This window comes from Archocentrus centrarchus, chromosome 9, assembly GCF_007364275.1.
Source record: "Archocentrus centrarchus isolate MPI-CPG fArcCen1 chromosome 9, fArcCen1, whole genome shotgun sequence".
Classification (NCBI taxonomy): domain Eukaryota; kingdom Metazoa; phylum Chordata; class Actinopteri; order Cichliformes; family Cichlidae; genus Archocentrus; species Archocentrus centrarchus.
The window spans coordinates 6,238,872-6,262,997 of NC_044354.1; the positions used below are offsets into that span (position 1 = coordinate 6,238,872).

General features: G+C 43.6%; 1 protein-coding gene and 1 pseudogene across 1 annotated transcript; one reads left to right on the top strand and one right to left on the bottom strand.

The window, feature by feature from the left end:
* Positions 1 to 2,281: 2,281 nt before the first annotated feature.
* LOC115785879 (3-ketoacyl-CoA thiolase, mitochondrial-like) lies at positions 2,282 to 15,080 on the bottom strand. Its single transcript, XM_030737797.1, has 10 exons — positions 15,035 to 15,080; positions 8,398 to 8,564; positions 8,144 to 8,272; positions 5,369 to 5,485; positions 5,082 to 5,229; positions 4,786 to 4,961; positions 4,336 to 4,465; positions 4,155 to 4,225; positions 2,575 to 2,729; positions 2,282 to 2,475 (listed from the first exon to the last, which is right to left on the bottom strand). Exons 1-10 carry the CDS (start codon positions 15,048 to 15,050, stop codon positions 2,394 to 2,396), a joined length of 1,191 nt encoding a protein of 396 aa, XP_030593657.1. The 5' UTR covers positions 15,051 to 15,080; the 3' UTR covers positions 2,282 to 2,393.
* Positions 15,081 to 15,335: 255 nt separating this feature from the next.
* LOC115786136 (39S ribosomal protein L40, mitochondrial-like) lies at positions 15,336 to 23,685 on the top strand (annotated as a pseudogene).
* Positions 23,686 to 24,126: the final 441 nt, after the last annotated feature.

Consider the following 24,126-nt stretch of genomic DNA (forward strand, 5'->3'; position numbering starts at 1 on the left):
CCTACCATGAGGCACGAGAACTGCGTGCCTCACCTAGTGTCTCTTCGCAGCAGTTTCATGATCGCTCAACACAAGAATGCATTACACACACATACAGTTGTTAATGAAAAAAACAACAAAAAAAAAACTGTGCATTATATACACCAGCTAAAATATAGAAATTTAGTTCATATAGTAAAAGTGTTAGAACATTTTAATTGCCACATGCAAAGGGAAAGTAATCCGGTCTCACTGCATAGCATGCCAGCACAGTTAGTAGTCATTGGCAATGACTATACTGAGCCGCACCACGGATTGCGCAATCCGTGGTGCGGCTCGCCGGGCTGGTGCCTCACCGTTCGTCTCTTAGTATTTGACCGGCGGCAAATGCAAAAATTCAGCGATTTTGAAAAAACTAATCTAAAAATGGTGTAGTTAAATGGAAAAGAACTTTAAAATACAAATCACTGAATGAATATAACCATTTAATTTATTTTTTAATTTTATATTTCCACGATGACAGGTGAGGCCGTGCCTCACCTGCCTCCCCTGACTGCACGTCACTGCTTCAGGGGGCCAATCAGATTTCAGATGGGGCCAATGCCCCTGTGGCCCCGCCCCTAGAACCGCCCCTGGCAGGCTCTACTGAATGTCCTTTTAGTTTTTTTCCTTTTTTTGTAATTCGGTTGTAAATTGTTGTGTTGCATAACCCAACTTGGGCCAAGCTGTAGCTGTCAGACTGATGGCCTCACATTCAACTTTGATATACAGAGTTCATGTTCAACTCAATAACTGCAAGGAGCACAGGTCCTGTGGTTGCAAAACAAGCTCAATGCATCATCCTTCCACCTCTGTGCTTGACAGTTGGGTGCCGTTTACACGAGACCGTTTTCATTTTGAAACGGTGTCGTTTTGATGCGTTTCGGCCTTGCGTTTACACGACAACGGTGTCGTTTTGATGCGTTTCGCCCTTCTGTTTACACGACAACAGAGTGAAAACGATGTGTTTCAGAAACGGGGTCCAGAGTGGAGCGTTTCAGAAACGCACCGGCTTGCGTTTTCGTGTAAACACTTGAAACCGGGGTGATTTGAAAACGCTCGACTCGCACATGCGCACTATGGTTGCGACGGCCAGTTTTTCGCGCACCCGCAAACTGATAAACAGTACTCGCGGATTCACGAGTGCTTCTTATGCTTTTCCTGTGTTTTTACCGTTTTGTAATTCAGCGTTGTGTGCAGCAGCGATCCAACCTCATCATCGGTCCACACAAAACCTCTCACATTGGCCGTTTTGTAAGTAATGACCAATTTGCCGCACTACCTACTGTGTCACTCCACGCATGCGCGTCTTGCGTAAACAAACTTTGCAAAGAGAAAACCAACGCCAACTTGTGGCCTGGCATGGGAACTACATCGTTTTCATCGTTTCACATGTCCTCGTGTAAACGCGGATCGTTTCTGAAACGCCATCGTGTAAACGAAAGGCTGAAACGCATCAAAACGACACCGTTTCCAGTGAAAACGGCTTCGTGTAAACGGCACCTTGATATGAGGTGTTTGTGCTGACATGCTTGGATCTTACCAAACATAGTGCTGTGGATTGTAGCCAAATGTCTCCAGTTTGATCTGTCCAATGGACACTGATCCAGAGGTCTTGGGATTTGTCCACATGCAGCTTTGCAAACCTAAGCTGTGCTGCATCTTCTTTCTAGAAATGAGAGGCTCTTTCCTGGCAACCCTTAAAACACTTTAAACAGTTAACACAATTTAGTATTTAAAATGCTGACTGATCCATGTAGAGTCTGATATGTAGCTCTTGGTTTCTTTGCAGTTTCTCTGAGAATTGCAAATAAAAACAAATCTTGTCTGTTGACTAAGAGCTTTCATTCAAGAGCAGAAAAACTGGGGGGAAAGCTGCAGCCGCAACCAGAGTCTCACCATAAAAATGTCACACTTTTCCTTTTTTTTTTTTTGTTCTTTTCAGCTTTTACATTTTATTTCAGATTCTTTGAAGTACAAAATCAGTTTATGCCAGAGCCACCACAAGGACGTTTTTGACAACATTAAACCTTGATAGTAGAGTGACTGAGAACATTTAAGGCAAATACCAGTTCCATCAAATCTCACTCTCAGTACAAACTGCATTGTTATAATATGCTACACATTTTACCATCACCAAGGACCAAGCACTGTATTTTAGGCACCTTTGGGAAACAAGAACAGATTGAGTATTTACTGGACTTCCCAGGCAACTCTAGTCTGAAATGTTTAGCGTACATTTTCTCATGAGAATGTGGAAATGCATTCCTTTTAGCATGTATCAGCTGTATTTTATTTTACATTTGATTGGACGGTGCAGTTGCATGGAGGTCATTCTTCTGTGGGAATCCTTCTGATGCTGGCAGTTTCTTCTCTCAGCATTTTTCAATGATCATGGCGATGCCCTGACCACCGCCGATACAGGCAGACCCGATGGCATACTTGCCTCCTCGCCGCCTGTCAGAAAGTAAGAGAATTATTCAAAGCCACTTAATACAATGTACAGAAATCTCCTTATTATATAACATAGCATGCACCACTAAATGAGTACACTACCTGAGCTCATGCACCAGATGAGTAGTGATGCGTGCTCCAGAAGCCCCGAGAGGATGACCAATGGCAATAGCTCCACCGTTAACATTGCTTTTCTCCGGGTCCAGTCCTAGAGCCTTAGCAACAGCCAAATACTGAGAGGCGAAAGCTTCATTCACCTGTGCAAAGCAAGACACCGCTGTGTATTCACCTCTTGAATAAATAAACAAATTAGAGAGGACATTACATAATTACCCCAGTTTCTAATGAGAAAGGTTGCATTCTATGTTAAATTTTAAAAAACCATAATAAGGTCAAATTAAACACACACATGCTTAAACCATTTTATTCCACCTTTTTTGTCTGATGACCCCTTAGAAAAGAGACTGTAACTGGAACACCTTTCACATGGGTTCCCTTAAATATTGGACGTCCAAACTAGCAAAATAAAGCAGCAAAAATCATTTTCTCTTGCTTGACCCATCAAAAAGTAATTAAAGCAACCTCCACCATAACCAGGTCCAACAGTATGAATAATAGAATAATGACATAAAGCTAGGCCTATAATTTGTTGGACAAAGATGTTCTGGCTCTTATTTAGTGTTTTTCTACTGTATGTTGAGCACTCTGCTTTACATCCATTCATCAATATTTATACAAGCACTTCTCTCTAAGCTTAAGTGTTTTCTATTTAGCATTCACACACATTCATACTCTGATGGTCGTAACTTAAGGTTCAGTATCTTGCCCAAGGATACTTTGGCATGCTGACTGGAGCGACCAGGGATCGAACCACCGATTAGTAGGTGACCTGTTCTACCTCCTGAGCTACAGCCACCTCATATTTGCTGTTAAGGTTTTATTGTCAGAGATAAAGTACATTTTGAAATAATCTTCCTCCAGGGACCAGTGCTACATAGAACAAAAAGTACAAGACAAAGACAGTACAGTGTGTAATAAACACAAAAAAAAAACACAAACAAAAAAACTCCCCACACTTCAATAAATACAGAAGTTCCTATTCTAAAAAGTAATGAATGAAGAAGACAGTACAATGAAGGATTACATTAATATATATTTAGCAGTGTAGGTTCTAGCAGCAAGGTAACAGAATGTGCAAACTGCAATATTGTGCAAGGTTGCAGTAGTGCAGTCACAGCAGTGCAATGAAATAGCTAAATAAATGTGTGTGTATGTGTAAGTCTATAATGTATGCATGTGTGTGTGTATCAGAGTCCATCATGTGTGCATGTCAGTCCATCTTGTGTGTGTCCAAGTCCATCAATTCAGGTTGGAGTTCAGGAGCCTGATGCCTTGTGGAATGAAGGTATTTTTTAATTTTTTTTTAAAAAGGGTCACTGCCCAAATATGTATGACCTAACTGTATTATGTACATTTTAGTGACAATAGTCAGAAGTGCCTAATAAATAAAAGATCTTAGTTTGATCCCGGGAAGCCAGGAAGTGCTGCGGTGACCCCTTGTGAATAAGGGAGTTGCCAAAAGCATTTATTACTCATAATTGAGTATTTTTAGGTAGTTGCATTACTGCTTTTACTTACAAAAGAATAATTATATAGTAAAAAAGCTTGTAACTGTAACAAACCTCCACCAGATCCATGTCACTGAGAGTCAAACCGGCTTTTTTAAGAGCTTCTGTGACTGCTAGGACAGGACCTAAAATGAGTAAAGGAAAGCTGAAATTCTTATCATAAAAAAGGTTGGGTAATCATTCCTTTTAATCCAATGTGACCAGATTACATCTTTAAGACAGCAGTGTTGCTAACCTATTCCCATGATGCTTGGGTCACAACCTGTCACATGATAGGCCACGATTCTGGCCAGGGGAGTGAGCTTGTGTTCCTTCAGAGCATCCTCACTTGAAATCACCAAAGCAGCAGCACCATCAGATATACCCTGGAGATGGAGAAGATAGATTAAATTAGTAGGTTTGCCCTTGTGGGAGAAGTTGGACAAAATTTATAATGAAACATATTTTAATGTCTTTTTACACCAAGTGTGAGTGTAGAAAAAAGTCCCAGAATCATATGAAAAAAAAAAAGATTAATGAAACAAAGATGAGAGTAGAAATAAGGGATCTGACTGGATCAAAAAGTTCAGTTTTTCATAGTGACTACTGTTGTTTCAAGTAAAGCAGATCACTTGTCTGACTTTATAAAGAAAACCTCATAATCTCAGGTCTTTGACAATAGTCAGCACCTCAAGCATAAACTCACAGAGGCGTTAGCAGCAGTAACGGTCCCTTCCTTTTTGAAGACAGGAGGTAGTTTGGCCATTTGTTCCAGTGTGGTTTCAGGCCGAGGATGCTCATCATGAGTCATGAGCTCTTTGCCTTTCTTAGTTTTCACCTCAATAGGAGCAATTTCTGCTGTGTAGTAACCACCCTCATGAGCTGTTAACAGAATGCAGTTAAAGCTTAGAGTTTAAGACTCAGCTGGCTTCAAACAGCAACTGATACTGCCTAAAATGAGGCAGACCATGAAAAGGTATCAAAAACCAGGATCTGCCTTACCTGCCTTCCACTTTTGTTGAGTCTGGTATGCATAGTTGTCACAGTCTTCTCGGGTGATCTCGTATTTCTCTGCCAGATTTTCTGCTGTGATGCCCATTGGGGCTTTGATATGCAGGTCAGTCAGCGCAGCCCACACAGCATCCTCTAGCTGGCAGGCAGATGAAGAGAGGTTTATATTTTTGTTAAAGTTCATGTCTAACACTAAAGCTTGTAATTATGGTCATGTATATTTATATCAAGTGTTCAGAGATCAGATTTTAGAGTTAAAAAAAAAAAAAAAAGCCAACCTCTAGATCAACTCCAAATGTTGCACCAAATCGCATGTTGCGAAGACTATAGGGAGCCTGGCTCATATTCTCTGAACCTGCACACAGGACCACCTCTGACTCCCTGAGGGAAATCTCCTACAAACACAAAAGGCGACAGGTGTTTTGTTTTGGAGCAGCAAAAAAAAAAGGATAAGACATATAATGATCATTTTGATGATGGTTTTGTGATGGGCAGCACGATGCCATGGCAGTTAGCATTGTTGCCTTACAGCAAGAAGGTCTGGGTTTGAATTTACCTTGGCCCGGGTCTTTCTGTGTGGAGTTTGCATGGGTTTTCTCTGGGTGCTCCAGTTTCCTCCCACAGTCCAAAGACATGCAGTTAGTGGGGTTAGGTTAACTGGTGATTCTAAATTGCCCATAGGTGTGAGTGTGAATGGTGGTCTATTTGTTAGTCCTGTGACTGGCTGGCAACCTGCCTTTAAGTTTATGAAAGCTGGGATAGGCTAGGAGCAGCAACTCTACTTTGAGCCCCTCCTGAATGACTGCACTCCTCACCCTATCTCTAAGCCAGCCAGCCAGCCTTCAGAGGAAGCTCATTTCTGCCGCTTGTATTCGCTATCTCGTTCTTTCGGTCACTACCCAAAGCTCATGACCATAGGTGAGGGTAGGGACGTAGATCGACTGCTAAATTGACACTTTCATGCTCAGCTCCCTCTTAACCATGACAGCTCTGTGCAGCGTCCACATCACTGCAGATGCAGCCCTGCTCTGTCTGTCAATCTCCTGCTCCCTTCTCCCATCATTTGCAAACAAGACCCTGAGTTACTTGAACTACTCCAACTGGGGCAGCAACTAGTCCCTGAGCCAGAGTGGACACTCCACCCTTTCCCAGCTGAGGACCATGGGCTCAGACTTAGAGGTGCTAATTCTGGGGCACCAGGGTGGCTTAGGGCATGAGCAGGCGACCATGTATCCCGTGTGGCGGTTGGTGCAGGCTCAAGTCGTGCCCTGTTGCTGAGTTACAAATAATGAAACCGTTTATTCTGCCATTTGTACCTGACACATTTATTCCCTTTTTTTTAATTCCCTTTTGATTTGCAAAGATGCAATGCAGAACAAAACTACATAAGTGTACAGCCTAGATTATATCCATTGAATTATAGTCTGCTAAGACAATGTAGTATATACTTCATGTAGACGTTCTCCAAGAAAAAAAAAAAACCCACAAAAAACAAAATGCCCATCTTCCTGATCTACTCACAGATCCTTGTTGTTTTATCTTGAATAGTGCTTCTGACAGTCACTAGTCCTCGGCCTCCTTCCTTACACTTAGCGTACAGCCTCAGGGTGCTGGATTTGGGGTGAAACCCTCCGTGCATGTTAAGGAGCTTTCTTGTCTTGATATCAGTGACTTCTATCTCCTCCTTCATCTCCAGCTTATTATCCCAGCAGGGTATCTGAAGACTAGCAGGGCATAGGTGTTGATTGTGCAGATCTTGTTCTTCCCATTCAGCTGGCTCCTCAGAACTTGCTCTCTGCAGGTACTTGGTGGTTGCAGATTTCCAAGTGGCCTCTTCACGGTTCCTGTGGGATTCCAAGGTACTTGTAGCTGTCTTCAGTGTCTGCAATGTTGCCTTCTGGTAGTGCAATCCGCTCAGTTCTCACTACATTTCCTCTTTTTGTTACCATCCAGCTACACTGCTCTAGTCTGAAAGGCTGTAGATCCTACTGGTGTGGATCAGTGAATCGATATCTCGTATATATTGCCTTCTGGTAGTGCAAGCCCCTGACTACCTAATCTGACTACCTATCCCTCTCTTTGTTACCATCCAACTATACTTCTCCACTCCAAATGACATTCTGATGTTGTTGCTCTAGATCCTAGTGTGTGAGTAAGTTAATCAATGTCTTGTTCACTCCTGGCATACAGCTTGATGCCATGTTGTTTGCAGATTTATTAGTCGGTATTGGTATCTGTAGCCAGTCTTATTCATGATCTGGCTGAGGGGGTTTTAAGGAAAAGGACAATCTTCCCACTACGTAGATTTCATAAATAGAGAATAGAATGAATAGAATGCCTTTATTTGTCATACAGAGTGTACAATGATTTTTATCAAGCCTCCAATTTGTGGTGTATTAGATTGTAGACGCTGCCTTGTCAGATCTTTTTTCCCCTCCAAAAAGTAGTACTCTCATTAAGTATTTGCCTCTTTAGTTTAAATGTTTTATACTGAGGCGCCACAGATACACTGTCAGGTGTCAAATAGAATTATGATCCTAAATACAGGTTCTAAACATGTTTGGATTTCACTCCAAAAATGGCTTGAGTTTTAGACATTTAAAAAAAATAGTAATGATTAGCTGCTTATGATCCACATACCCTCCAACAATTTGTTCCAACACCTTGATGTTACTTTTTTTCTGAGCAGGAGTAATATCAAACCTGATGACATTTCTTTACCCAAATTCCCTGCAGGTATGTGGAAGAGTAGTTTTTCATTGTGACTTTTCCATTCTCCTCCAGATATAACTATTTTGGCCTCACATTTCTCTTTAATTTGTTGGGTGTTTGGCTCTGAGGACTCTTAAAAGCGCTTGTGAAGTCCAGATATTATCTTATATCTTATACTTTCTTGTTTGTATGTTGATAGAAAGACATTCAATATATAATTTTCTGCTTTGGCCAACCCCTCCTCTATGATTTAATTTACCCTGTGCCTCATTTGTAAATACCTGAAAAAAATCTTGTGTCTGACAGTTTTTTGGTTTTTTTTACATTAGTTTAGTGCTTACCTGAGCACCACTGATGATGGACTGAAAACCAGAGCCACACAGTCTGTTCACAGTGAAAGAAGGCACTGGGATTGGTACACCGCACCTCAGACTCACGTGACGAGCGATGTAAGGCATCTCGGCTAAGCTCTGAAAGTAGGTAAGTAGATCAAAAAAAGAAAAGGTAAGAGACAACAGTAGTCAGAACATTTATAATTAATATAATTAATGTAACATTGTGCCTTTTCATGCAGTGTTGTATGTGTGATTAGTACCTGAATGACATTTCCCACGATGACACTGTTTACAAGCTCTGGGGCCACACCCCCTGCAGCGAGGGCAGATTTGGCTGCATACACAGCCAAGTCTATTACACTGTGCTCCTTCAGTGCTCCACCGTAGGAACCAAATGGAATGCGCTTGGCAGCTACAATAAATACACCTAGAAAAAAAGAAGCATTTTAGTTTAGAGTTAACATCACCAACCACTGAGCTACAGCCAGATTGTAGCGGGGACAAAGAGAGAAGATTTGTGGAGGGATAATTGGAACAAAAGCAACATGATTTAAGAGAAGCAGGGCAGTGTGAAATTGTGTAGAGACAAATTGGGAAAAGAGAAAGTTGAACTGGTGGATCTACAAGTATGATTGTAATGCGACATAGACTATATTGATATAAACAATATCGTCTCATCTTATATAGCGTATGACAATATCGATATTTCTAAAAAAAACTAGATATATCGCCCAGCTGTAGTAGATGCCACATTGAGTGGATTCTCAAACATTTTACCTGGTAAACATTTTACCTGGTAAAAATAAAGGTTTAAAAAAGAAAATATATATATATATATACACACACACACACACACACACACATATATATGCTCTCTTATAGTAAATAAATGCCACCTGAGTGGTGCTTTTTCAAGTATGCTCTGTTTCTGTCCTTTACTGCTTTACTACACTCCTTGTTCTTGTTCTGATCTTTCTTGGTCAGATAACATCACAGCTGTTATCAAGAAGGCTCAGCAGCGACTTCACTTCCTGAGGGTCCTCAGGAAGAACAACTTGGACTCAAACCTGCTGCTGACCTTCTACCGCTCATCCATTGAGAGCCTGCTGACCTACTGTATCACAGTATGGTACGGCAGCTGCACTGAGGCAGACAGGGTCAGGCTTCAGAGGGTAGTCAAGACAGCACAAAGAATCGTTGGGTGCCCTCTCCCCTCCCTGATGGACCTCTACACCTCCCGCTGCATCAGCAGAGCCAGGAACATCATCAAGGACAGCTCACACCCTGGCTTTGACCTGTTTGACCTGCTGCCCGCTGGCAGGCGCTACAGGTGCATCAAAGCCAGAACAAACAGACTCAAGAACAGTTTCTTCGCCAGAGCAATCACCACCCTGAACTCACACACTCACCCACTGTAACTGTGCAACACCCACATCTCTGTGCAATATTAGATTATTCATACTGAACAATATCTAACATTCCTATATTGTGTAATATCCAGTATTCATTCACTAGTGCAATATTCATTCACCAAGTGCAATATTCATCATCTTCATTATTATATGTATACACATATTTACTTTCTTACAATGTACAGATGCACCAATGTAGGTATGTATGTATATATCTTTATACATTCTATTTTTTGTATATTTTACACATTGTTTATTTTCTGTATATCTCTTGATCATATTGATTATACTAGATTATAATATTTTTATAATATTTTTATTTTCATTTAGAGAGTTTGATTTTCTGTTACATGGCACTGAACAGGAGTGGCCCTCCAATCTCATTGTACATCCTGTATAATGACAATAAAGGCATTCTATTCTATTCTATTCTATTCTATTCTATTGTTCCACCAAGGTACACTCTTTCTAACCTTGCCCCCTGCATCTTAAAACCTTCCCAGTTTGCTCTACCAAAATTCCACCTCTGTGCTCTCTGCAGTACTTCTTGTTGAACTTCTACACCTACTCTAATCAGTATGGGTAATGATCACTACCATTTGTGGTTTTACTAAGTGCCTCCCATGTAGCAATACCTGCCACTTCTGAAGATGTCAGTGTTAGATCTATGGCGCTATCAGTATTAATAGACTACTATACCTATTACCTTTGCCATTGTTAATGCACACTAACCTCCTCCCATCCATAAATTCTCAACACATGTGCAATTTGCATCTACTTCCCCACAGTGTGTTGTGTGCATTAAAATCCCCATACCATATTATTTTTTCCTGGAGCTGTTCACTAAGTGTTTAATATTGCTAGTGAGCTTTTTACATGGATTATAGTAATTAATAATTGTTACCTCCTCGACTCCCATCCAAACCCTAATTATAACTGACTCATGCTCCATATTTACATTAAGTAATCCATACTTTATTGCATTCTGTACAAATGTGACCACTCCTCCCCCCTTACCATCCTATCTATCATTCCTAATAGCAGTATATCCATATATAACAAAGTCCCATTCTGGTTATAACATGTTTCCTGGATACAAATCCCATTTGGTTTTTCCTGAAGATTAAATATAAAGTGTTTTAGTAACTGACCATCAGTAACAAGACTTCTGGCATTCCACTGCAGAATGACTAATACCATGATGACCCACCACCCCATGACCACAAATAGAGTTTGTACCACTTACTATTTCTTCAGCTGACTCCCATCCTAACCCCTTAATTCCAAGGCATTTGTCTGCAGCTTTCACAATTATCTTGATCTTTTGCTTTCTTGTCTCTTTGTACAGTTTACAACATCCACCATAAATAACACAAAATAATTTTTGTCTATAATCAGTTTCTTTCTTTATTTTGGCACACACTTCACAAGCAGCTGTGTTAGTGCCTGTAATGCTCTGTTTAGGCTCCTGCCCCCCCTCCTCTTCATCTTCCACTCTGTGTCCCCTTACACACCGCAGTGATATGTCCTTACTTTTGGCATTTAAAACATCTGAGGGGTGGGGGGTTATAAGTCCCACCATCATAACTCATATACCCAGTGAAAACTTAAGTTGGCACCCTCTCCTCAAATTTTAGCATCACAGCTCAACTATCACATCTCTCCACCTCTAGAAGTTTTTTAAGTGCCTTGCCTCAATCACCTTGGCCCCTGCTACATTTTATTTTATCTACTCAGCTGTCACAGTTGTGGGCACTCCAGAGATAACTCCACATATAATCTTCTTGGTCTCAATGTGCTTGCCACCTTTTTACCTTCCATTTTAGTCAACTTAATAGCCTTAACCTATTGTGTGCTGTCCCTGCAGTAAATTAATAGTGCCCCACTTCTTAATATCCTAGCACTTTTGACTTCTCCTACCAGTTTATTAATTGCTTTTGTGAGCAATATCGGTTCCACTCGCTGAACTAAACACCTTCCTGACTCCTTATCACCTTACATTCCTAATTCTGTTTCCTCGATTGCAACGGTACCTTGATCACTATCAGCTTCAACTGTACTTAAAGATACCTTTTGCAGCCTATGCTTTCTACATTTCCTACCACTACTTGCAGTATTCCAACCATCCTCCTTCCCACTAAACAATTCCATCTCTTGACACTCACTACCAGATCCATCACTCCCCTCTGCCATCTCCCATCCATTCACCTGTTGCTAATTGTTTTCACCTGTGTTCCTCTCCATCCTGTTTCTCATTAGTGATCTCATTCTGTGTATATATAGCTCTGTCCTTCTGTCCTTCTTACCCTGATAACTTCAGGGCTAACCCTGTGTTTTTGTACTATGAAGGTGTTTCACTTCGTACTTGTACATCACCATGGTAACCTGTGCTGCAACCAAACCTGGTCAGGAAAGGGTATGAATCACCACCTACTGACAGAGCAGTTGTCTGGAAAATGGTGTCGTCTTGCCTGGAAGTTCCTTCCAGGAATATCCCTGTGTGCAATGTAGGAGGGTCTCAAGTTTTCAACAGCCTCTAATGTGTTTGTTTCCTGGCTGATCAGTGTAAAATCCAACAACCAACAAACAAAAAGAACCAATTTTTAGACAATTTTTATTCCTTATTTTTCTTTTGTCCCCATTGGCTGCTGATAATTTATTCATAATTATCAGAACAATAAAATTTAGTTTTGTATTTATTCTTTACTTGCACTCAACCTATTAAACAACATGAAGGCTGCTGCTGAAAATATTAAAACTAAAAATACTCAATTGTAAGTCCATCAGCTGTCTCAATGATAGAGCTGTGGATATTGACATTTTTGCTTCCTTCTTTCTTTCTTTTTGGCTTCAAATAGGGTAAGTACTAGTATGGTAAATTGACTAGTTCTATTATAGCGCTTTTCTACTCTATCTGAGCACTCAAAGCACTATACAACACGTTTACATTACCCATTCATACAAGCACTTCCATGTGTAACTAAGCTATGGTTTTTATGTCTAACATTCACACACATTCATACTCCAATGCTTGCATCAGAGATGAAGCTTTGGATGCTGCATCAGAGAGCAACTTGGGGTTCAGTACCTTGCCCAAGGATATTTGGCACGCCGCCCCGAGCAGTCAGGAATTGATCGCCAACCTTCTGATTAGTAGGTGACCTGCTCTACCCTCCTGAGCTACAGCCACCCCTGTACTTTCCAGTTCATTGACCAAAGCTTTTAAGTGCTTGTGCATTCATTAAGCACTTTTAATACTAGACTGCAGTGCTCTTCCTCTGATAGCACTGCCTTTTATCCAGCAGCTGTGTTGCTTTCAGTCTGTGCGTCTAACCTTCTATTTTTATAACTCTTGTAAAAATCAGCCACTCTGCTGCCAGTACACTTATCCATAACTTGGTCACATGAAGCTCAATATATTTGCAAGTTAACCCAGGATTCCCTGTGTGTGTGTGTGTGTGTGTGTGTGTGTGTGTGTGTGTGGTGTGTGTGTGTGTGTTGTGTGTGTATAAAACAAAGATGAAACTATACTACTGGGGCTCTACGGTGGTGTTGAGTGGTCTAAGAGTAGATATAAAGACCAAAACTCAGAAGCAGGCCTTGGTCAACAAGTTCATGTTGACCAATGTGGTTTTTCATATTAATGCTTATAGTGTCTAAGTTTAAGTGTCTCTATTTTTTACTTGAACTCTATAGCCTCCCATCTGTGCACAGAGTTCTGTGGGTTCTTCCAGGAATGGTGACACTATGTTCCAGTCAACTGATTAGTCAGTAGGTCTGCAGCATAAGTTACAATGACAGTGTGTACCTTATAAGGGTTTTAACCTGAAGTTACTTGGATAAGGTGAAATCATGCTTTGGAGTCCAGGCCTCAGCTTTTATTACTTTAGTATATGTTCCTGCTATGTCTTCATTCCTGGATTATTTCTACTCCATGTTCCTGGATGTGGGTACTCCTCCTTGATGATCACTGCATCCAGCAGGGTGTCAAAGTGAGGGCTGAATAGCAAGGACTTTAATCCAACATCAGATTCATTAAATGGGATTTGAGGAGCAAGACATTTGTTTCAGGAAGAAGCACATTATGGTTGGCAGAGTATTTACATCTACTACATTATTTATACATAATCCTCATTACTGAAGTAGGACAGAAGATCAACTATACAACAACTATATCAATAACCATATCTTCTAAGAACTGATCAAAAAGATACAGCAGCATTTTGAGTAAAAAATAAATAAATTAATTAAATCTGGTTTAAGTTCCCAGTACCTTAATAGGGATGATTTCTATTTTGAACAGTACCCAAATCCAAAGTGGGGCAAATCACATAAGTGTGAACAGATTTGTGAAGGGATTAATCAAACTGTATTTACTGATACAGCCAGTAAATACAGTATGTATGACTTTTTTTTTTTGGAATAGTCTTTTTTTCACATTAACAATGAGATTAAAGACCAATCCTCCTACAGACGTGTTGCTAACTGAGAGGTTTAAGCAGAAAAGTTATAAGTAGTGGATAAGCAGCAGAAAGAGGCACTCAGGAGGACTGCATAAACAATTAATTAGATAACTGTTGTGACAACTGTAGAAACTCTTTACTGAGAGAATCGATGTTCAATGTGTGATCACTTTGCTTTTAAATGGAGTAGTGGCCCAAAGCAGTGGATGAATGGTTGAAATAATACTTATGGTTAAACAGGCTGACCACCTGACAAGATGAAAAAAGGTGGGAACTTCTGATATGGCTGCAAATCAAGTAGTTCAATAACAAGTGACCTTAAGTCCTATAGATAATTTCTCTGGTTAAACTTTTACTCCATATTCATGTAACTGTAATAATGAGAAAAACTAAACTAAAATACTTCCTCTGTGGGAAAGTTCCAATGCAGATGTTATAGTAATTTTTTAAGTTTTCTGCCCTTTTTGAACAACCATAAGGAGCTGAAAGTTCAACACTTTCAGGCTGTGTTTATGTAAATGAATATGGAAAAATACAAATAGTAAAAACATGAAACACAATACTGCAATTTAAATTTTATGTCTGTATAAAATATTAATTAAAATAATTAAAACAGATGTAAAGCAAGGTTTCCTTCACTTAGTAAATACATCACAGAATATGCTGCATTTATTATAATTTTCTTTTACCACAGAAAATTGGCCATAAAAAAACAATAAACTAGCGCCCTCAAACCTTTTAAATGTTTCTGATTAAATGCTTACATTTATGAATTGAGTAACAGGAAGGAGCAGCTGTTCAGATAATACTGGTCCTATCTTGCCACCATTCGCCTATATTGCAGAAAGATGGTGTGGAAACGAGATTTCTTGGCATTTATACTGAATAAAAGGTCGATTTAAAAAAAAAATCAAAATTAAAAAATGTTAATGTAAGCAGTGTAACCCAGATCCTCATCATTTCAATCAGCCCAGCTAGAAAACCTGATTTAGTCATGCTGCTGAATGAATCGGGTTGTTTACCTCTGAGAAGTGCCATAATGCAAATTCAACAGTCCAGCGTTGACCGGATCAAAGTTTTTAGGCTGATATCTCGCTGCATGGAAGATATATAAAACCCCGAGAACACCGCGACCACCCCCCAAATACCTCCGCCCGGTAAATTTCGACAAAGTATCTACACGACACTTAAAACAAGCGTCCACCTTTTTATTTATTTATTTTTTATTCTGGATTTTTTATTTTATTTATTTATTTATTTTTTTAATGCGTGAAAGTGCGGACATTAAATTACGCGCGCGCTTGTTTGAAACGTCATCTTTCAGTGACGCGTCGGGGGCTGTCACTCCGGGGGACGTGAATATTATTCCGGACGCGAAACTGAGTTAAAGGTGGAAACAAACCAATTAAAACATGTCTTTGGCTCTTTCGCGGTGTCTGTGCGGGGCTTTATCATGGCTGGTCCGGCCGGCGAGGTGAGTAATTGTTGTACGCTGTGAACGAACTGCGTTAGCTGTGTGAAGCTAATGGAGCTAAGGTTATTCAGTGTTTTAATGGAGGAGAAGTGTACTGGAACTTATTTTCACGAACAAGGGCGCTGTGCAGAGCTGTAGCAACTACAGAGGGATAAAGTTGATGAGCTATACCACGAAGATATGGGAAAAGGTGTTGAAGTTAGATTAAGAATGGAGGTGATGCTCAGTTCGCAGTATGGCTTCGAGCCGAGAAATAGCACTACAGATGATATTGTAGCGTCCCTCAAACAGACCACAGCGAAAGCTTGTGCCAGTTTACTTGCTGTTTATTTGGAACCAAACACAGGCTACTGTAGGCCGTAGCCAACGCCAAAACAACAGAACTGTTCCTAGGAACTACTGCAATGCTCATCAGCCGTCTCTCTCCTCTCTCGCACGCGGGCCCCAGCCCACACTCCCACCCCCCATGCACTCAGCCAATCACCAGCATGTTCTCTTGTAGACTCTCTATCACATAAGAAATGATGACAAGCTTTGCAGCCTCTAAGTCATTACACATTTAAGGACACTCAGTTAATCCTATTGCTGCAGTGTAAGAGTGCCTCTGCCTTAACTAAATAGGAATTCTGAACACTATAACGTTAACACATCAAGAACTTATAACTCAGTCTGTTACACTACCCCGGCCCCTCAAAGTCCCTCGCCCACGAGGGGCAGATAAAGTCTCTCAGATGACCAGGCAGCCTGTGAAGTCTCCTAGGGCGAGAGCATCCAGAGGAAGGAGCAGGCAGGGATGGAGAAGGGCCCAGGCAACGAGGCAACAGGGCTGCATCAGAGGGGGCCACTGGCCCAGGAGACACAGGGCTCACGGAATGTGGGTTTGAAACAGGGGAATCAGGCGAGGCCACATTGTTGGTGGGAGGACCTGTAGACTCCGGGTCTGCCTGTGATCCACTAAGTTGCCCCAGGAAAGTAGCTGTGCCCTGATAGGGAGCCAGTCTGTCACGGTGTAGGGCAACCTTCCGTCCCCTTGGGGGTAATTGGACCCTGTACACCACCTCCCCTAAGCGCTCCAGAATCTTACAGGGCCCAATCCAATCACTGTCCAGTTTGGGGCACCTACCCTTCTTCCTCTGGGGACTATACACCCAGACCAATTCTCTAACATTGAAATGTCGGCCCCTGGCGTGTATGTCATAGTTCCTCTTTTGCCTTGCCCCTGCACTCAACAGTTTCCCCCTTGCAAAGTCATGTGCAGACTCCATGCGATCCTGAAGCTTCCTTGCATACTCGGGTCCTGGTGGGACCCCAGCAGTGTCAGGGGGTCTGCCCATCATCATATCTGCAGGAGTCCGAATCTCCCTGCCCAACATCAGTAGGGCAGGGGAACAAGAAGTGGAGTCTTGGGCTGCTGAGCGATAAGCCATGAGGACCAGGGGAATGTGAGCATCCCAGTCACGCTGGTGTTTAGCCGTTACTATCGCTAGCTGCTCAGCCAGTGTGCGGTTAAATCTTTCAACGAGTCCATCACTCTGTGGATGGAGGGGTGTTGTACGGGTCTTATGAGAGCCCAATTTCTCACACATGGCCGCAAACACACGGGACTCAAAGTTCCTGCCCTGGTCCGTATGGATTGCTTCTGGTGCCCCGAACCTGCTAAACATCCCCTCCACCAGTGCATCCACAATGGTCTCAGCTTCCTGGTCAGGCAGGCTGTATGCCTCTGGCCACTTTGTGAAGTAGTCCATGGCTGTGAGGACATAGCGGTTTCCGCTCTCTGTACGGGGAAAAGGACCCAGGACATCAATTCCCACCCTCTCCATGGGGTATCCCGCCGGAAACTGCTGGAGTTGGGCATGAGACCTGGCCACTGGGCCTTTTCGTGCTGTACAGCTGTCGCAGCGGCGGCAGTAGTCCTCCACATCACGCCTATGCTGGCCCCAATAGAAACCCTGCTGGAGGCGGCGAAGCGTCTTGGTGACCCCAAAGTGGCCAGACCCTGGGGCCCCATGCATCGCCTGAAGCACTGTCCCCCGCAGTGTTCGTGGCACTACCAATTGCCACCTCGTTTCTCCTGTGGCCGGCTCTATCCAGCCCCTTTGCAGCATCCCATCGTTCCGCCGTAAAGCGTCAAACATGGACCAGAGTCCTTTTGTGGCCCGTGATAACATGGCAATCTTCTCCCACTGGGGTTTTTTCTGCTCCTCAACCCACTGGAGTACCGGGCTGATGTCAGCATCCTCCTCCTGTTGGCGCTTCCACTCTTCTGCATCCACAGCAACCAGCCCCCAACTGTAAGACTGTTCCCCCAAACCTGCCACTGCACACCTTACGTCAGGCTGCGATTGGTCCCTCTCCTGAACCTCCTTTCTCTCACAGTAGTGGCATCCATCTGGGTCACAGGGTCTGCGGGATAGTGCATCTGCATTTCCGTGGCGGCCCCCAGGTCTGTGTACCACCTCGAAATCATAAGCCTGCAGTTCCTCGATCCAGCGTGCTAGCTGTCCTTCTGGCTCTTTAAAAGACATAAGCCACTGCAAGGCAGCATGGTCGGTCCTGATGGTGAAATTGAGGCCCCCGAGGTAGTACTTAAAGTGCCGTATGGCGCAGACCACTGCAAGCAACTCCCTCCTGGTGACGCAGTAGCGGCGTTCAGCCTTACTGAAAATCCTGCTGTGGTAGGCAACCACTCTCTCTCCATCTGGTGTCACCTGGGCCAGCACAGCACCTAATCCAACACTGCTGGCATCAGTATCGAGGACAAAAGGCAGTGTGGGGTCAGGGGGAGAAAGCACCGGGGCCTCAACCAGAGCTTTCTGCAGTGAGGTGAAAGCTGCCTGGCATTCCGCTGTCCACTGGAAAGCCACACCTTTTTGGAGCAGGCGGAACAGTGGTGCGGCTATGCAGGAGAAGCCCCTCACAAACCTTCTATAGTAGGATGCCAAGCCCAGGAAGCTCTTTAAGTCCTGCACGGATCTGGGGGTGGGCCAGTCCCTCACAGCTTGGATCTTATCGTCCATGGTGCCAACCCCCCCGGCTCCCAGTTTGTGGCCCAGGAACGTGACTTCACGACGCACGAAGCAGCATTTCTGTGGGTGGAGTTTTAACCCTGCTGCTGCTACCCTCTCCAAAACCTGCCTAAGGGCCCCCAGGGCACCATGAAGGAGGTACTGTGGACAAGAATGTCGTCAAGGTACACCACACACTCTCTGCGTGGGATACCAGTAAGCACCTTGTCCATGAGTCTCTCAAATGTGGCAGGGGCATTGCAGAGGCCAAAAGGAAGGACTTTAAACTGCCATAAGCCCCCACTGGTGATGAACGCAGTCTTTGGTTTGGCCTCAAGGGCAAGGGGTACCTGCCAATATCCACTGCGCAGGTCCAAGGATGAGAACCATGAAGATCCTGCCACCGTGTCCAGGGTTTCATCAATACGTGGAAGGGGATATGGGTCTTTTTTAGTCACTTTATTCAGTGGTCGGAAATCTATGCAGAACCGCCAATCATCCTTAGACTTCTTCGGAACCATAACAACTGGGGAGGCCCAAGAGCTGGTGGATGGTTCAATGAGCCCAGCCCGTTGCATCTCTTGCAGGGCCTTGTCTGCTGCAGCCTGTCTAGCCAAGGGGAGGCGTCTAGGCCTCATCCGAATGGGTTGTGCATCTCCAGTGTTGATGTCATGTTGAATGAGGTCAGTTCGGCCCACATCACCTTCTGAGAGGGAGAAGCAGTCTTAAAGTCCAGTAAAAGCTGCCATAGAGCGCCCTGTTCACTGGCAGTCAGTCCATCACAGTTCTTCCTCCACACCTCCCTCACAACTGAAACTCTCACTTCCTGATCAGGTTGTTTAGCAGGGGGGAAAAATGAGCAGAGATTAATGTCGGCTACAGGTGAAGTCGGAGCAGCTGGATCGCTGGGGAAGGCAAGGCTGGGGGTCGCGTCCGGTGATGATTTGGCTGTCAGCACAGTAATGGTATGGGCTGCTGGGCAGTCTGGTTGAGGTGGCCGCCGTGACATCTGGATAATGTGTCCGTCCGGGAAGGAGAGCGTTCCTCTATTGGTATCAATAACACAGTCCAGTGCCCCAAGAATGTCCAGTCCCAGAATACAGTCCTCAAGGTTTGCTACCCACACCAAGCAGCGGACTGACTTCCTCCCAACACCCAGGGTTAACAATGCCTCCCCCAACATGGGGGCCCGCTCCCCTGTTACTGTCTGGAGCTTCACTGTAGTAGGAAGGACAGTTGTTCCATTTCTGACAACATCAGGTCTCACCAGGGTCGCTGAAGACCCTGTGTCCACTAGGGCTGAGCAGCATAGTCCATCAACCTCAACTGGGGCATACCAGCAGTTCCCAACCCAAGTCCGGCCTAATGAAACAAGCTGCTCTGACAGCCCATCGCTAGCCCCAGCGGATTGTCGCCCGTAGTCCACATACTGAGCTGTTCCTCCATGCACGGAGGACCGGGACACAGCTCCAGGGTCCCGCATTGTCCCGGTTATGCGGACCCTTCCCCATTTCCCTGGTCCCTGGGGGTGCGGGGGCAGTCTCGGGCTAGGTGGCCCGGCTGTCCGCATCCCCAGCAGACCCCAGGCCGCCTCCTCGACCGTTGTTCTTTCTGTAGTGTGACAGCCCTCACCAGCTGGGTCAGTTCCTCTGCCCACGCAGGTTTAGCAGTGCCTGGCCCCATCCCGCTCGTGGTTCCCGCAGGTGATGGTCTTCCCAGTTCGGTTAGGGAATTATTGCTCCCAGCACACAACAGCTCCCTCTCCATGGCTAGTTCCAGGGCCTCTTGGAGAGACCTGGGATGAGCCAACAGTGTCTGGGTTCGCAGGTGGTCCGGCTGCAGAGCTTGGAGGAAGTGGTCCCGGGCTAGTTCGCACTGAATGGCAGGGGGCATATGGGCATAGGTCCGGTGAACCAGTCCCTCGATATCATTAGCCAGGTCTCGAATTTGCTCTCCTGGCGCCGTCGCCGGCTGCACAGTTCAGAGCGGAGCAAGCTTGGAGTGGAGCACGAACCAAACCGCCTCTTCAAAGCCCCGACCAGAGCCTCGTAATCACTCCTATCCTCTGGGCTCAACAGCAACAGGCTTGACAGGGCATCACCAGTAAGGCACATAGCTAACTGGAGGGCTTTCTCTTCAGTGGACCACCTCCCAGCCCGCGCCAACAATTCAAACTGTGCATGAAAGGCTTCCCAGTCGGCCTTGCCATCATACCTAGGGGTCTTCATAGAGGCGCAGAAGGGGTTCCCACGCGCATGCATGTCACTCTCAGTACTCCCAACAGCTGTCCCACAGGCGGCACGTTGGACACCCGAGCGATTAGAGCATGAAAAGCCAGCTTCATTAGCCATATTGGCAGTCATTTGCCTCACCTGCTCTCTGTGCTCTGCAAACATCCAGTCCCCAGCTGAGCTGGAATGTCTGCGTGCATCTGTGTCAGTTTCCCGCTTAATCTTGGAGCAGTCTACTGGAAGCATTGTTGTTACTAGCCACCAAGCTCTGCAGCCCACACAGTAAGAAAAAGGCGGGAAAAGGGAAAAAAAAAAATCCAAAGGCGAGCTTTCCGTTTACTTCTGACACCAGTTGTAGCGTCCCTCAAACAGACCACAGCGAAAGCTTGTGCCAGTTTACTTGCTGTTTATTTGGAACCAAACACAGGCTACTGTAGGCCGTAGCCAACGCCAAAACAACAGAACTGTTCCTAGGAACTACTGCAATGCTCATCAGCCGTCTCTCTCCCTCTCTCGCACGCGGGCCCCAGCCCACACTCCCACCCCCCATGCACTCAGCCAATCACCAGCATGTTCTCTTGTAGACTCTCTATATAGGTAACTAGAATGATTGACAAGCTTTGCAGCCTCTAAGTCATTACACATTTAAGGACACTCAGTTAATCCTATTGCTGCAGTGTAAGAGTGCCTCTGCCTTAACTAAATAGGAATTCTGAACACTATAACGTTAACACATCAAGAACTATAACTCAGTCTGTTACAATATGTTTGCTTTGAGAGTGTTGATTGAGAAGCACAAAGAAGGTCTGAAGGAGTTGCACTGTGTCTTTGTGGATCTACAGAATTATGATAGGGTGCTGAGAGAGGAACTGTAGTCGGGCGTATAGTATCAGGGTGGTGTAGGACATGTATGAGGACAGTGAGACAGCAGGGGGAGGTGTGCGGTAGGAGTTACAGATGGATTCAAGGTGGGGGTGAGATTACACTTGTTCGCATTGGAGATGGACAGGTTGACAGTTGAGGTCAGGCAGGCATCTATGTGGACTATGATGCTTGCAGACAACATTGTAATCTGTATTGAGACTAGGGAGCAGGTGGAAGAGAGCCTGGAGAGGTGGAGGTATGCACTGGAGCATATTAAAATTCTAGACTTAGGCTTTCTTCTTATATAATGCTCAACATCCAGCCAAAATATTATGCATACTCTAGATGTTATTCTCCCATTAGTAAAGGGTGAAAAATAAATATTTAACAAATATATTTTTAAGAATATAATGAATTCAAACCTTACATGAACAGCTTAATTGCAGAAGGACCACTGGTATCGAATAGAATATGTATCTTGGTAATATTGTCTTCTTGAAGGAAATACACAAACTTAGTAGAGAAAAATCACTGAAATGTTTCTTGCTTCTGAGAAATGCGTAAGCATTCACACACAGCTTCAGCAGGTGTTGTTCTTTGATCTGTCTTGGTTTGCAGCTCTCTGCTGGGAGAACACCATGCTGTACAGTCCTTGGTTTGCATCAGTGATGACCCTGAAGACGTCGGCTCCACTGAGGTATGATTCAAACTCAGTGATAAACAAAGTCATAGCTTAAGTTTACTGCAGCTATCATTTTAATTTTTTCATTAGCTTAATTCACCAACGTTATAATAGTTTATAATTCTGATAGCAAAGATCCATCTTGTGACCGAATGTGTTCATATAGCGCTGTGATCTGTGTTATTCAAGAGCTGAGTCAAAGAAGAAAGTGGACCCAAGAAAAGAGCAGATGATGAGAGCGTCTGAAAAGAAGCTGAAGAAACTGGAGAAGGTTCCACCTGAGCTTATCCCTATAGAGGACTTCATCACTCCAACCAAATGCTTGGATGAAACCAGGTGCAGCTCATTTCTTGTCTGTGCTCATAACTGTAATAACCGGAAGTAATGAAATGTTGCAGGTCTTAGTGTGTTAACACACACATTAAAATTTATTCTCGTTGTCTGCTAATGACCTGAAAACCCTAAAGTCAACAAAGTTTTGTTTTGTTACTATTCTATTGTTTCAGAACAAAAACTTTTATTTTGTTAACGTATTTGCTATTTACCTATAAACGTTGCCCAATTCTATCCTGGGTTTAACTAATTAATGATCCAAAGGAAAAAATTATAAAACACTTAAACATCATGAAAATTCTTCATAATTATTAAAAAGTTAGTATCAGCGATACTTTTTTTTTCCCTGTAACCACCATTAAACCTTTACTGGGACACAGCTGGAGGTCCTTCATCAACCACTTGACAGCAGTGAAGAAAAGAGAACTTTGTAGCTGCTCCATCCACCGCTGTTTGTTTCACAGCGAAAAACTGCAGTACAGAAGTTAAAATGTGCAGATGAACTGTTAATACGAAAAAAGTATTTCTTATCCGATTACTCGAGTAATCGGTGGAATAATCAACAGAATACTTGATTACTAAAATTATTGATAGTTGCAACCCTAGAGTATAGACTTTTAAGTACTTTAAATTAATGTTCATAATTCTTTCAAAGGGAATGTGCTGCTCCAAGGCTGTCATTTGAAGAAAGTGAGGGTCGAGCTCTGCTGCTGAAGGAGTGGAGTCGATACAAACAGGTTACCACTTACTTATCACACCTGTGTCACTAAAGCTTTTATAGAAAATGGTACATCAGACCCCAGCTCTCCATCACGTACACTTAGTGGTGCCATATCTGTCTGCTGTTCTTGCAGAAGCAGCACATGGCTGAAATGGAGGCTGTTGAACTGGCTTTGGAAGCACAGAGGGAGGTGCTGGAGGAGCTGTACTGGGCAGCACTGAAGCCAGACCTGCTTCTTCCTTTTGTTCACGAAGGTCCCGCCTATACGCCAGCAATATCCAATTATGATCCTCCTGATGGAAATACAAAAACATCACTAAAGTCTACACACAGTTTTTGACGAGGAGTGGCTGTGTGTAGCTTGGTATGTCTGAACATTATTCACCAAGCAAAAATGCAGCTTTTCAGGACACTGTGTGTCTTATTGCATGAGTGTTACAGTGAGTTTATCACGTTAACATTTCTGTCTATAATAATGAAAGAAAACAAAAAATGTGCATCTTTTTATTGATCCTTTTTTTTTTTTTTTTTCCCTCTTGCTGCTACACGACTCTAAAGTTGGATTCTGTCATATTAATTTAACAGTAGGATTGTACATCACAAGTGCACATGGTCAATGTGACCTGCTGAAGTTTAAACAAAGCATCAAAATAAAGAAGAAAGGTGATTTAAGTGACTGAATGTGGCATGGTTGTCGGTTTCAGACAGACTGGTCTGAGTATTTCAGAAACTGCTGATATAGCGAAATTTTTCCACACAACCATCTTTAGGGTTTACAGAGAATGATCCCCAAAAAGGGAA

Bases quoted from the DNA above. Each gene is read 5' to 3' on its own strand.
- LOC115785879 (XM_030737797.1), bottom strand. The intron at 4,962-5,081 runs GTAAGGCAGATC...TTCTGTTAACAG, and splicing joins TCAACAAAAGTGGAAGGCAG to CTCATGAGGGTGGTTACTAC. The intron at 4,466-4,785 runs GTGAGTTTATGC...CTCCATCTCCAG, and splicing joins TTACTGCTGCTAACGCCTCT to GGTATATCTGATGGTGCTGC.